This window comes from Mus caroli, chromosome 2 (genome assembly GCF_900094665.2).
Source record: "Mus caroli chromosome 2, CAROLI_EIJ_v1.1, whole genome shotgun sequence".
NCBI classification, from domain to species: domain Eukaryota; kingdom Metazoa; phylum Chordata; class Mammalia; order Rodentia; family Muridae; genus Mus; species Mus caroli.
In genome coordinates this window covers 64,758,821-64,773,213 of record NC_034571.1, presented here as the reverse complement: position 1 = coordinate 64,773,213, position 14,393 = coordinate 64,758,821, and the positions used below count along the sequence as shown (strand labels likewise).

The 14,393-nt window shown below is 42.7% G+C and overlaps 1 protein-coding gene across 2 annotated transcripts in view; it reads right to left on the bottom strand.

Annotated features, from left to right (window-relative positions):
* Myo3b (myosin IIIB) overlaps positions 1–14,393 on the bottom strand; it is a 336,970-nt gene that overhangs the window by 189,562 nt on the left and 133,015 nt on the right. For both annotated transcript variants that reach the window (XM_021150395.1, XM_029484774.1), the window contains exons 9-12: positions 5,695–5,791; positions 4,576–4,692; positions 3,707–3,811; positions 399–482 (exon numbers count right to left, since the gene is read on the bottom strand). In XM_021150395.1, coding sequence (XP_021006054.1) covers positions 399–482; positions 3,707–3,811; positions 4,576–4,692; positions 5,695–5,791 — 403 coding nt within the window. The remainder of the gene's footprint in view (positions 1–398; positions 483–3,706; positions 3,812–4,575; positions 4,693–5,694; positions 5,792–14,393) is intronic.

Genomic DNA, 14,393 nt, shown 5'->3' with positions numbered 1-14,393 from the left:
GGTCAAGGCTGGAATTTTCCCTTTCCTTAGCTGTTGCACAATGGCTTCCCCTGGCCATTTTCTTTATCTCCACAGTGGCTGCCCCTGATCTGACTCAGTGTTTAACCACTTTTCCCACTTAATGGTTCAATGTTTCTAATGCATTGAAAACACACAAAATAATTAATAGCCCACAGTCCAGTAAATCCATGTTGGTATGATTTTTCTCACTCCATGAAGTAAGAACAGCATGCTGGCATCTTAAGAGCCTAGCTATCAGGAGGCAAACACAAAAAGGATGAAATCTTATAGTGATTCCTGATGTAAAAAAATAAAAATAAAAAGGTAATACTGTCTTCCGCTATGAAGGTTTCTGCAGGGGTTTCAAGCCATGATACGCAAAGCAGGTTGGCCCATACCTTTCCTAAGAAAGTAAGATGCTGAACAATCAGATGGGCGCTTTCCGTCTTCCCCGATCCGCTTTCTCCACTGATGACAATACACTGGCACAGAAAATAGAGTCAAGGGAGGGATTCGATGAGTTAGCACCAGAAACAACACGTGCACTGGGTTGTGGTTTTCCATATAACATCCTCTACAATATGCCTTCATCTTTCATTTCACTGAGCAGCCATTCGATCCTGGGACTCTCCCCACTATATGGAGAGTTGGGACAACTGCTTGTCTTTCTTTGCAAGGTATTACGTAACATTGTCTGTTGGTACCACTGTTAACTGATTCTTGGGGATTGTTTGGTCTATCCTTGTTACAAACTATATTGCAATGAATAATCCTATACACAGGTTATTGTATCTACATGCAGATTCATCTGCTAAATAAATTCCAGGTGGTAACATCTGATCAAAAGGTAAAGGTATTTATAAAATAGCTATTACCGTGCTGCTTTGCTAGGGACCGTAGCATCTGATTAACCCACTAGAGCAACAATTTGTGTTTGCTGGCTTATTAGAAAGGTGACATGATCTCGGGCCAGCTACATGGGAGACATACATACATGGAGCATGTGGAGTTGGGGCTGGTGTATTAGAAAAAGTCCACCATCCAGGGCCTAGTACATGGGAGACAGGCATGGGGCATGCGGAGTTGAGGCAGTGCCATACAGAAAGCCTTGAGGCCTCACCACACAGAGTACTGATTTGTGTCAAACAGATAGGTAAAAACTGGAATTCAGTGCAGTTTTAGACCGTGCGTCTTTTATTATGAGTGAGATCAAACATCTGCCAGTGCTTAAGGTCGATCAGATATTTTTTTTGGTTTTATTTATAGCCATGGCTTGTTTTTATTGTACTGTTAGCCATGTTCTTTTTGATGCTCTAGAGCTCTTTGTGCACAAAAGAAACCAGTGATGAGATGGGATAAAGGAGACGTATTTGGCCTTTGAACTTGCTTCCTGGCATAAAGCGTCTTGAAGATTCCTGATTGGTGGAAGGACGGGAGCATCTTCTGCTCAGGAAGAGCCCTGGCAGCCACACCAGGGCTGGGAACGATGTGGGTCCAAATGAGAACTAGGCTAACTGTCTCAGGACAGGGATGGGCACTGAGGAAGAACAGGTGTATAATCAGAGAATGGAAACTTTCAGACCCTCCCCCACCCCACTATCCAGGAAGGCAAAGAGGTTGAAAGTAAAGTTAAATTCAATAAAAGCTTGTATTGAAAAGGACCATTTTATTTATTTTATTATTCAAAATATTCCATTAGCATATATTCCCTGCACACAGTGTTGGACTTCACAAAGATTCTTTCAAGTCTATCATATGCTTTGACTGTATTCATCTCAGTCTTAGTCCTGGGATTATAAAACATCTTTAATGATTTTTCTATTTTTATCTTATATGTATTTGGTGTTTTGCCTGTAGGTACATCTGTGCGAGGGAATCAGATCCCCTGGAATTGGAGTCATAGGCAGTTGTGAGCAGCCTTGTGGGTGCTGGGAATTGAATTCCAGTCCTCTAGAAGAACAGCCCGTGCTCTTAACTGTTGAATCCTCAATATATATATATATATCGTATATATATATATATATATATATACACACACACACATACATACACACATATATGTATGTATGTGTATATATACATATATATGCATATACACATATATATATATAATCTTAAATAAATAAGATTCAGTGAGTTTTGAACTAGAGTATTGAAGGTCGTGGAAGATGGCTCAGATGAAAGGCAAGACCCTATGTGTTCCCACCTCTCCTTCTATCTGTCCCATGCATGTCTCCCATGTGGCTGCCATGGGTATAGCCTGATTTACCAATAAGAACAAATTTAATGTTCTTCTTAATTCATTGAGTTGTTGTAGTGAATTAGCCAGCCTGAGAGAGGATTGCTGGAGCCCTTGCATTTGTACATGGGTGGGCAGAGTTGTGACTATCTTAGGTTTTCCATTTGTAGCATGCATAGGACACATGGGCAGTTTTGTTGAGGTTAACCCATAACCTGTGGGGTCTGTGATAACTCCAGAGTGTGACAGGATTGCACTGAATTGTAGGGAACCCTGGGAAAACTGTTTACTGTTGGGAAACACACAGTTTTGTGTCAGAAACAAAATGGGGGAGAGACAAAAAAAAAAAACCACAGCAGGCAAATTTCAAAGTCATGTTCTCTCCACTAATTTTCTCTCTGGGAAACCTGTGGACAGCTTGTAACTCCACAGCCATGCAGAGGTACTCCTTTGTAGTCATCAGCAAGTCTGAATGTGCTGGTCCATGGGTTCTGTTGTGCAGTGGTTTGAGTCAGAAATGTCTCTTGCCTTCTTTGCTTTGTGTCTGCAGTTCCAGACCGGGGGCGGGGCGCGGGGGTGTGGTGGGTGGGGTCCGCTCCTAGCTGCTCCTCCAGCAGCCTTGCCTGTTCACTGCTACTTTCCCACCGTGACAGATTTACACCTCAGGAACTGTAAGCCACAGAAGCCCTTCCTTCCGGAAGTTATCTTGACCATTGTGTGTTAGTAAGTGACAGAAAAGTAACTTAGACATAGGTATTATTTTGTTTACCCTCAACTGACCCAAAAGATCAGACTTTTTTGGTCTCTGGAAGCACACACAGCTCTCATAAAATTTTCTTGCCAAGTTAGGTTACGTACGTCTATTTGTTTGCAAAATGAAGAAATAAAGGAAACTAACCTAGCAAAATGGAGGAGGGTCCAAAAGTAGAATAAGCCATGCTGTGAATTACAAGTCTAGACAACTAAAAATTAGGAGTGAAGTTTGTGTGTAAGTAACATTGAGCTTAAAGTTTATCAGTCTTAACCCTAAGCCATCAAATTTCCCAGCAGAGAGATAACACAGGACCTGGTGTCTAGCAAGTGCAGTATTTTACATGCACGGGACCCAGCCATGAAGATTCTGATTTCTTAATAGAAGGGAATTTCATTTATGCCATTATATATTGCATTTTTATTACAGCCATTGCAAGTAATCAGGTTGTGGTTGTCCTATGTTCTCATTATGTTCATATTAGAAATGTCTTTATTGTGCTTCGTGAGAGAAAATGAGTTCTCCTGATATGCGTGTGTGTTATGTCTCCCAAAAGGGTCTTCTCCTTCTCAGGCTCCCAGTTCCTTTGTACAGCAATTTTATTTCCCATTTCCTGGGGGCGGGGGTAGACTGAGCAACTACAAGTCCAAACAAAAAAAGGAAGATGAACTATGTCTTACCTTGCGAGCTCGTCATAGAGAAATGTGAGTCCTTACCTGGTCTTTGCTGAAAGTAACCAAACACTGATAAGCGTTGTCTGCTGATGCAAATATGTGGGGGGGATTCGAGGAACGTTTCACCCCATGATAAAGCCTGGAAAACTGAAGGCAAGGAACAGCTCATTGACAGGATCTTTCCAATGCTCCATCGGGCCATCTGCACTGTCTGTTACCCAGAAAAACAAGGCTTTTCACCTTAGGGGACACGCTGCTTCTGGGACGCTCGGAGTCTGTGGGCCTATGTTCTGACCCCAGTTTTCCATTTCTGGCTACACAAGCTTGGACAAGGGGCACTAACTGCTCTGCTCTGTCTCATCGTCTACTGAATAGTCCTAGCTTTTCTGTCTCATAGGATGATCAGACCCAGTGTTTGGCATGTAGCAAGCATGTTAACTTTCATTGTTGCTCTTTGCTTTGAGAAGTTTCTCCCTAAAGATAAATATCCCACCTATGGCCAAGCGTGGTGGCGCACGCCTTTAATCCCAGCACTTGGGAGGCAGAGGCAGGCGGATTTCTGAGTTTGAGATCAGCCTGGTCTACAAAGTGAGTTCTAGAACAGCCAGGGCTACAGAGAAACCCTGTCTTGAAAACACCCCCCCCCAAAAAAAAATCCCACCTATGTTAAATTATTGTCTACATTTTCAGATATCAGTCCCATGGCAGGAAAGGGGTTTCATAGTTTTAATGTCACTTCGTTTTATTTGCATATTTGATTTTTTTTTTCCCCAGTGTGTGGGTTTGAGCCTGGGACCCGTGTGCATGCTAAGCAATTACTCTCCCAGTGAACTACACTTCCAGACCTGGCCTTGTGATTTTTTTTTAATCACTCATGAAGGAACAAAATGCTTTTAAACTGGTCGTCATACCTGTGGAGAGTATATACTTAGATTCTGGAAGGGGTTTAAGGCAATTAGAATATCTCCAACATAGGTGTAGATCAGTGCATCTGCATACCGCTTCTGCAGCCAGTAGATAATCGTGTCCTAAGAAGAGAAGAAACAGCGTCGAGAGTAACATGGCCAATCAAGGCAGAGATGCTGAAAGCGGCAATGAGCTTCTTATACTATTTGTCTAAAAGATTAAGGCAGCCCATTCAGATCTTAACAGGGTCTTAACGATTCTAAATCTCTCAAATGGTGGCAGGTGCCTGGAAAGGCTCAATGATAAGAATGTGCTGAAAGAAGAGTTGCTGACAGGCGTAGGGGGAGTCAGTGACGATTTGAGTTGTTCCTGGGTGCTGAGTTGGGGGGGCACTCTCTATTCAATTGGAAGGTTCTACTTATAATTAGATTTAACTGTGTGTGGACAGATTCCCCAGGTTCTTGAAATCAAACTTGTGTCCCCTGGAAGAGTAGCAATTGCTCAGGCTATTCACAGCTGAGCTGTCTTGCCAGCCCTAGGAATTTCATTTCTCAAAAGTAACACTTGTCCCTGGGTTGCAGGAATACAGACTTGAACACTGTGGTGATACAGTTAGTGACTGAGGTGTTGATGCTGGGGTTGCCCGGGATGAGAACCCACAGATGGAGGTTCAGCTCAAGCAAAGGCGAGTATTCTGAACGAGGACTTCTCCTAGTTCTCAGCTTTGACATCTGAACTATGTTTACTCCACTGCCTCTATAAATGAAATGTCTCTTTATGAAGAACAAACAACGGTTTTCAGGGTAAACTACAGTATTTTTTATTAGATAGGAAATGGGCTTCACTGGTCAGGCCTGTGAAATAAGGGGCTTTACTAAACTCTTCCGTCATTCCAAAACTATAAATGAGCACACAGAGCTCTGATCATAGTCATAGCTATCACGCCATAGCTAACCAAGCAATTAAAGTTTTGAATGACTTTAGAAAACTGTGATCAATCAGAGAAGGGCCAGGCCACCTGTGTGAAGCTCTCCATGAGAGCTGTCTACTAAGCATTTAGTACCTCATCCAGGATCTCTAGATGTGAAACTCTCCATGAGAGCTGTCTACCAAGCATCAAGTACCTCGTCCAGGACCTCGAGATTGACCAGGTCATCCTCAAGGCAGCACTTGCCGGCATCCTCCACTCGATGGGGTCTTCCAGTATGCATCCTTTCATGCCTGGAATCATGAAGACAGCATCAACACCATGCCAGTGACCACAGCAGCAGAAGGCAGGTGACTCAAGGGCAGCTCACTTGAGAACTCAGCACGTGACACACCCAGCAACCTCAGGGACAGTGAAAGCAAAGCTAGCCCAGGCATCTGGGCTCTGTGTGTGGAGGCTCCAGGGGAAGGGGAGTCCTAAGCTCTTCCCTCATAGTGAAGAACTTTACCAGCTGGACCCAGCAAGCATACATTTGCGTTCCCTAAATTCCAGCTACCACACTTCTAGGAGGTATCGTCTACACTTTTATTTTCTGCTTTGTGTGGCACAAGGTCACTGTCTACCTGACTGCAGTGTTTCACAAGAAGGAATGAAAATCCTAAGACTACACAGCTAGGATTCTCTGTGAGTAGAGACCCCCTTGGGGAGGGGTCACATATCAGATAGCCTGCATTACAGATGTTGACATTACTATACTCATAACAGCAGCAAAATCACAGTTATGCACTAGCAAAGGAAAAATTTTATGGTTGGGGTAAGTACAATGGAGAGAACTGCAGTAAAGGACTACACTATTAGGAAAGTTGAGAACTGTGATTTAGAGCATTCTACATCCTGTTGAAGCATAGACTTTCTACTGAGTCACAGTCACGGTGCCTCCCTTCTGGTAATGAATGTCCCCTGGCCCTGTCTGACACCACCCAGACTTTCTGATATATTTTTTTCAAACTATAGAAACTTTCAAAGAATTATATAAATACCAAAGAGTCGGTCATGGTTTGCATTTGCCTTGTTCATTTTTCAAAAATTCCTTTGAGACCTTTCTCCTAAAGAACTTCTCTCCTGAGGTGACTCCTCATGTCCTCACACTGGGGACATCCTCTCAGCCTGTCTCTAAATGTTGATCAAGTACATACATGCATCAATGGGCAACATATGGGTTATACATATTTAATTATAAAAAATAATATTCTGGGAGTTTTACTTAGCCAATGTGTCTTGCTTTAATTCAGTATCATCTATTTTGTTTCGTTAACATTTATTTATATGCGTGTGCACTCTTGTGCAGCCACACGTGTGTCCACACGCACCCGTGGAAGTCAGAAGACAATATCCAGGAGTCAGTTATCTTCTTCCACCTGGGTCTTAGGGATTGGATGTGTGTCACTGAACTTCTATGGCAAGTGCTTTTACCTGCTGCTCCATCTTTTCGGACTCATAACTTCTTATTGTGGGGCATTGCTTACCATGTATCCCCCAAACTTGAATTACAATTAATAACTCCCCCACACTTTGGTATTCCAAAGTACAGTTTGTTTTGTTATTTGGTTACTTTTTTGTTTGTTTGAATTTATTTACTTTACATCCTGACCAAAGTTTCCCTCCATCCTTCCTCCCAGTCCTTCTCCCTCCTTCCCCTCTCTGCCCCCATCCACTTCTCCTGTTTGCTTCAGAAAGGGGAGGCCTCCCCTGGATATCAACCAGCTCTGGCTTATCAAGTTGCAGTAAGACTAGGTACATCCTCTCTGACTAAGGCTAGATGAGGCAGCCCAGTAGGGGGAAAGGGTCCCCAAGGCAGGCAACAGTCAGAGACAGACCCTGCTCCCACTGTTACAAGTCCCACTTGAAGACCAACTACAGCAGTTGCGTATGTGTAGAGGGCCTGGGTCAGTCCCATGCAGGTTCCCTGGTTAGTGGTTCAGTCTCTGTGAGTCCTTATGGGCTCAGGTTGGTTGATTTTGTGGGTTTTCTTGTGGTGCCTTGACCCCTCTGGCTCCTATAATCCCTCCCTTTCTTCTGCAGGATTCCCCAAGTGCTGTGTAATGTTTGGCTGTGGGTCTCTGCATCTGTTTCCATCAGTAGCTAGGCAAAGCCTCTCTGATGACAGTTATGCTAGGCTCCTGTCTGTAAGTTTAGCAGAATCTCATGAATAGTCTAAGGGGTGGACTCCCTCTCATGGCATGGATCTCAAACTGGACGAGTCTTTGGTTGGCCACTCTTTCAATTCATGCTCCATCTTTACCCCTGCACATCTTGCAGGCATAACAAATTGTAGATCAAAGATTTTATGTCTGGGTTGGTATCCCAATCCCTCCATTGGTAGTCTTATCTGGCTACAAGAGATGACCAGTTCAGACTCCATATCCCCTATTGCTAAGAGTCTTAGCTAGGTTCACTCTCTTAGATTCCTGGGAGTTTCCACTGTCCTTGGCTTCTAGCTCATCCAAGAAATGTCCACTCACCCCCATTTCAGTTGTCTCTTGTAGTACTTTCTCCCTCTGTCCCACACCCCATTCTTCCTCTTTCCATCCTCCCAGCCAACCTCCACCCCATCTACTGCATTTCTCTTTCTCAGTGAGATTCATGCATCCCTCCCCTTGAGCCTTTCTTGCTACTTAGCTTCTTTGGGTCTGTGGATTGTAGCATGGCTATCCTTTACTTTATAGCTAATATCCACTTATAAGTGAGTACGTATCATATTTGTCTCTCTGGGTCTGGGTTACCTCACTCAGGATGATCCTTCTGAGCTCCATCAATTTGTCTGCAAATTTTATGATGTAGTTGTTTTCAATACCTGAGTAATACTCTGTGTGCAAATGTAGCACATATTTTTTATTCTTTCTTCAGTCAAGGGACATCTAGGTTGTTTCCAGTTTCTAGCTATTATGAATAAAGCTGTTATGAGTATGCTTGAGCAAACGGCCTTGTGCTATGGTGGAACGTCTTTTGGGTATATTCTCAAGAGTGGTATAGCTACATCTTGATTCCCAATGTTCTGAGAAACCACCAAATTGATTTCCAAAGTGGCTTTATGTGTAAGCTTTCACTCCCACCAGCAATGGAGTCAGGTTCCCCTTGCTCCACATTCTCAACAGAATAATATGTTGCTTGAGATTTTTATCTTAGCAATTCTGGTCAGTATAAGATGGAATCTCAGAGTCATTTTGCTTTATATTTCCCTGATAGCTAAGGATGTTGAACATTTCTTTAAATGATTCTCAGCCATTAGAGATTCCTCTGTTGAGAATTCTCTGTTTATATCTGTACTCTATTTTTTTTAATCAGGTTATTTGGTTTGTTTATCTCTAGTTTCTTGAGTTCTTTATATATTTTGGATATGAACCCTCTGTCAGCTGTGAAGTTGGTAAAAGTCTTTTCCCATTCTGTAGGCTGCCATTTTCTCCCTTTGATGATATCCTTTGCCTTGCAGAAGGTTTTCAGTTTCGTGAGATCATTTATTAGTTGTTGATCTTAGTGCCTGCATGATTGATGTTCAGTTCAGGAAGTCTTCAAGGCTATTCCCGACTTTCTCTCCTATCAGATTTAGTGATTCTGGTTTTATGTTGAGGCCTTTGATCCATTTGGACTTGAGTTTTGTGCAGGGTGATAGATAAGGATCTATTTGCATTCTTCTGCATGCAGACAACCAATTAGACCAGTACCATTTGCTGAAGATGCTTTCTCTTTTCTGTTGTATAATTTTGGCCTCTTTGTTAAAAATAAAGTGTCCATAAGTGTGTGGATTTACTACTAAGTCTTTTGTTCGATTCCGTTGATCAATCTGTCTGTTTTTATGTCATTACCGTGAGGTTTTTATTACTATTTCTCTGGAGTACAAGCAATACAGGTGGTGATTACCTCCGGAAGATCTTTTTTTATACAGGATTGTTTTAGCTAGCCTGAGTATTTTGTTTTTCCATATGAATCTGAGGATTGTTCTTTCTAGGGCTGTAAAGAATTGTGCTGGAATTTCAATGGGAATTACATTGAATCTGTAGATTGCTTTTGGTAAACTGGCCATTTTACTATGTTAATCCTACTGGTTCATGAGCATGGGAGATCTTTCCATCTTCTGATATCTTCTTCAATTACTGTCTTCAAAGACTTGAAGTTCTTGTCATACAGATATTTCGCTTGCTTGGTTAGAGTTACTCCAAGATATTTTATTATTTGTGGCTATTGGGAAGGGTGTTGTTTCCCTGATTTCTTTCTCAGTCTATTTATCATTTGTATGTATGAGGGCTACTAATTTGGGGGGTTAATTTTGTATGTAGCCACTTTGCTTCATAAGCTGTTTATAAGCTCTAGAAATTCCCTGCTAGAATTTTTTTAGGATTGCTTATGTATACTATCATATTATCTGCACATAGCAATACTTTGACTTCTTCCTTTCCAATTTGTATCCCCTTTTGTTGTTTTATTGCTCTGGCTGGAACTTCAAGTGCTATATTGGAGAGACAGGGAAAGAATGGACAGCCTTGTCTTGTCCCTGATTTTTTTCTTTAAGTTTCTCTCCATTTAATTTGATGTTGGCTATCAGCTTGCTGTATATTGCCTCCATTATGTTTAAGTATGTGCCTTATACCTCTGATCTCTCTAGGACTTTAATCATAAAGGGCTGTTGGATTTTGTCAAAGGCTTATTCAGCATCTAATGACATGATTGTGAGGTGTTTTTTTTTCCAGTTTGTTTACATAGTAGATTACATTGACAGATTTTTATATGTTGAACTATTCCTGCATTTCTGGAATGAATCATAGCCAGAATATGGGGTCCATGTTTTTATAAGGTTTCCTGTATCCCAGGCTGACCGCTCAGAACTCACTATATTAAGGGAAGATGATGTCACACTGTGGTCCTCCCGCTTCTATCTCCTGATTGCTGGGATTGCAAGCATTCCAGGAGGGATGTCCTTCACTCTAGAGGATGCTTTTGCAGACAGTTCGAGATAAGAGCACTCAGCTGCAACCTCGGAAACAGAGGTGCCAGCATGAAGTTGATTCTCCGTGTGCATGGGCACAGTTTGGCACTATCAGGATCCAAGTTGGCATTTCCCAAGTCCACAAGCAGATTGTCTGTCTCATACACCTAAACTATCTGTCTGTCTGTCTCATACACCTAAACTCCAAGAATCATGCCAACGAGCTTGAATCTCATCAAAATCTTCCCACAAGGATTTAAACACAATGAATTGGAAAAGATAGAGTAATTACTATTATTAGCACAGTGTGACTTCCTCTCCTGCTAATGGGCAATCCAATCCTTAGAGTTGGTACTTGCTGGAGACTGTGGTTGGGAATCTAGAAGCTGGTGTTGATATAAGATATTCTCACTCATATAAAGACCAGTTCACTAGTTCAGCCACACACACACACACACTTGCACACATGTGCACATACACATGCATACACATTCACACATATGCTCACTTACATATGAACACTCACCTATATGAACAAACCACACACACACACACCAGCAGCTGTATCTGCCCTCTACAATTACTGTTCCTATGCAAAGGATGCCTGCTTCATTTTCCTCCTGTGGGGTTTGGAGAGTTAAAAACCCCTAATCCTAACGCTTATCCCTTTTACAGAATCATTAGACATTAGATAAACTTATAAAAGTGTTATCTTTCTCTACTTTTAGTTAAAATCAACAAAATTAAACTTGGTTCAATTTTATTTTTCTGTTTTCTGAGTCAAGTAGCTTGTTCTCACAGGTAACTACAAACTCAGATTTTCTAAAACTCACACGCGCCACCTAGTGTCGTAATTTAAGAATAGCAACTGCTAACATTTTTTTGCCAGCCAATTCTTTGTCTAACTATAACAATTACAGATATTCAACTTTAAAATACTCGGATTTGGCTGGGCAGTTGTGGTCCACACCTTCAATCCTAGCACTTTCAAGGAAGAGGCAGGTGGATCTCCGTAAGTTTGAGGCCAGCCTGCTCTGCAGAGTGAGATTCAGGATAACCGGGGCTCTACAGAGAAACTTGAAAAACAGAACACCAAACAAACAGAAAGATACTTGGGTTGTGTAGGAGGCACAGCTTAGAGAACGCATTGGAGGAACCACACTTGTTAAAAACATGGGCCTATGTTCCCCAGAGAAAGACAATGCCTGGCCACTCAGAAGGCTGGAGCAGATGTTTTAACAACCTGTCATCGTTTTGCTGTTCTAAGGAGCCAGCCTTCCTGAATGCCCCAAATATCCTGAGCATTATCCAGGCTCTTATCCTGAGCTTAGTTTCTTGGTAACTAGAACCCATCCTTATGAAAGCGTGCCATGGACTTTGCATCCTCCATCAATAGAGCCTATCCTTATGCTTACTACAAATTCCCTCCCTTAGGCCTTTACCCTGAGCACTGTTGGTCAGTCAGTCAAACTGATCCTTGTTGTACAGGTCTCGGGTGCTTTGCTACCTTGCAGGGGAGTTTCCATGTAGCTACGCCTAGCATTTTGTTGTGATGAGGGCCACTTGGAAACCTCTTTCCAAAGTTTTACTGTGTTTAAAGGTGTCAGAGAAATAAACCACGAGAAATAAGCCAGACTCAGGAAATCTGCCCGAGTGTTTGCTAAGTGCTGCTAACTAGGGTTTCATTCTTCATCTAGTGTAGATCACCTCCTGCCAGCTGTGACGCTTGCAGGGTTGGTATTACAAAGCTTAGATAAATAGATGCATATAAGTGACTAGGTAACAGTAAAAGACATCTTATTAAATAAAGGTATATAGTACTATAGATTTGTTTTGGTCTTATCAAAGCATGCTGTCTACTACTTCTATTTTAACATACATTGTGTACATATAAACATCCAGAAATACTGTATGTTCCGAATGAACACATGAGTTCATGCACAGGGTGCTCTGAGGTGCTGTGTGCATAGAGTGATGGCTGTAACTAAAGTGTCCTCTAAGAGGAGTGCTCTGGGGTAAAGTACAGAATGTCTTCCCATCAAAGTCTATACTGCCTTTTCTGTATTCCCTGCTTGTGTTTATGAGGCAGATAGAGTTTGAAGTTTGAAGCTAAGAGGGAAAGAAAGTTGTGTGGCCTGAGTTTGGATTGGATGCCGTAGAAGATGCAGGGTCAGGTGACTTTAGGTTTCAGGAACCTGTGAAGAAGTTGATGGTAAGGTTGAAATGTGGGCCTGCGTGGAGCCAATGGCAGACATTTTCTAGACTGTTGTTAACCAGGTCATAGGTGGGAAGAGGACTTTGAGAACATCCAAGCGGTTCAGACTAGAGTTTACTCTCTATGCCCGTGAGACTAGAGTTTACTCTCTATGCCCGTGAGACTAGAGTTTACTCTCTATGCCCGTGTTACAGTGAAGCAATTTGGGGATGATGCTCTTTAATAGCCCCATCTCAGTGACAGGTTAGTCCTGTGTGTGATTTCCCTCCAAAGTCCATCCATAACCCATTAGCTTCCTGTCTTCAAGCAGAGACTCGGTATAGAGGGGTGCATACAGGTTCAGGAGCCCCACTCAGCGGGCTTGGATATGGTCCTATCCTCGTGTTAGTGATAGAAGGAAGCGCTATTAAATCGTGACCCAAGAATGTGACTCTCTTACCCGATAAGAATTCACAAGCCATTGACCACTGAGAGCTACTCTGTCTTTAGACAGTTGTCCTCTGAAGGACCCATCATGAAGATTAGTTCTGCCCCTGTTCCTCCATTCCCAGAATATAATCCTTCCTTCCCTCCCAAGGTGCTAAAGGAAGGGTGAAAGAAAATCAAACACGTCTATCAGATGCCATGCTTGAAGGAGGTGAGGATATTTGTTAGGGATGGAGAGAGCACAGATTCAGGAATAAGAAAGAAGGGAGGAGAGGAAGAGGACCCAGGATCAGATGCAGTGGTCCAAGGCCTCTATAGCTGTAGACAGAGCCCACTCCCTTATGACCCTAATCAGTGGCTCCAAACAGTAAGGAAAGCATTGCTCAAAAGTGAGGCTAGAGTTACATCACCCACCTGTGCTGTCAAACCCTCCATCCAGATCACTTCTGTTTCAGTGTATGTTCTGATTCTGATTCAGGGTCAAAGAAAACGGACCATTCCATCTGACCGTAACCATACAATAACAGAACCAGTAGGAGACAAACCCCTGCAGGTTACCCATGGGACTCTATTCTATTGCCTCTGTTGTGAGTCAACTATAGAGTGGATACCAGTTGAGTTCAGAGCCCATGGCTCCCTCAGCTATAACGTAAGGTTAAAGCTCTCAATCAAATACAAACTTAAAAAATAGAAAACCGAACAGAAATAGTGATAGTAATTGCCCAATTTTGACCAATGCAGGTTCGGCCTAAAAAAAACTGGCATTGTATTATCAATTGTATTAAGCAGTATTTGATACTTCTCCAGACAGCAACAAGAATCAGGGACAAAAGCAGGAAATTAAATATGGGCTTGTTCACACAGTGAGGCACAGTGTGCGAGTGTGGGGGCATCGGGGTATAGGGGGAATGGGGGAGGGTATGTGGGGTGTGAAGTGTGAGGGTGTGGGATGTGGGGTGTGGGGTATGGGTGTGTAGGTGTGGGGATGGCTGTGTAGGGTATGGGGCATGGGGTGTGGAGGTGTGGGTGTGGGGCATGGGGGGAGTGATACTAATTATATCAAGGTACAGATGTATTCCTTCTCGGTTGGGGAGATAGGAAGACGTTTAACTTCCAATGTGGGCAACATCCTTAGCACTTTAGTGATCATTCGGAAAGTCTTCATTTACTGGAGTGCCAGGAGCCCGTGAGCATGTAGGACACTGAGTGTGTACGTGCCCACTTGTGTTTGCAAGTAGAAGAGCTAGGGGAGAGCTAGGCTGCCTGGGGGAAT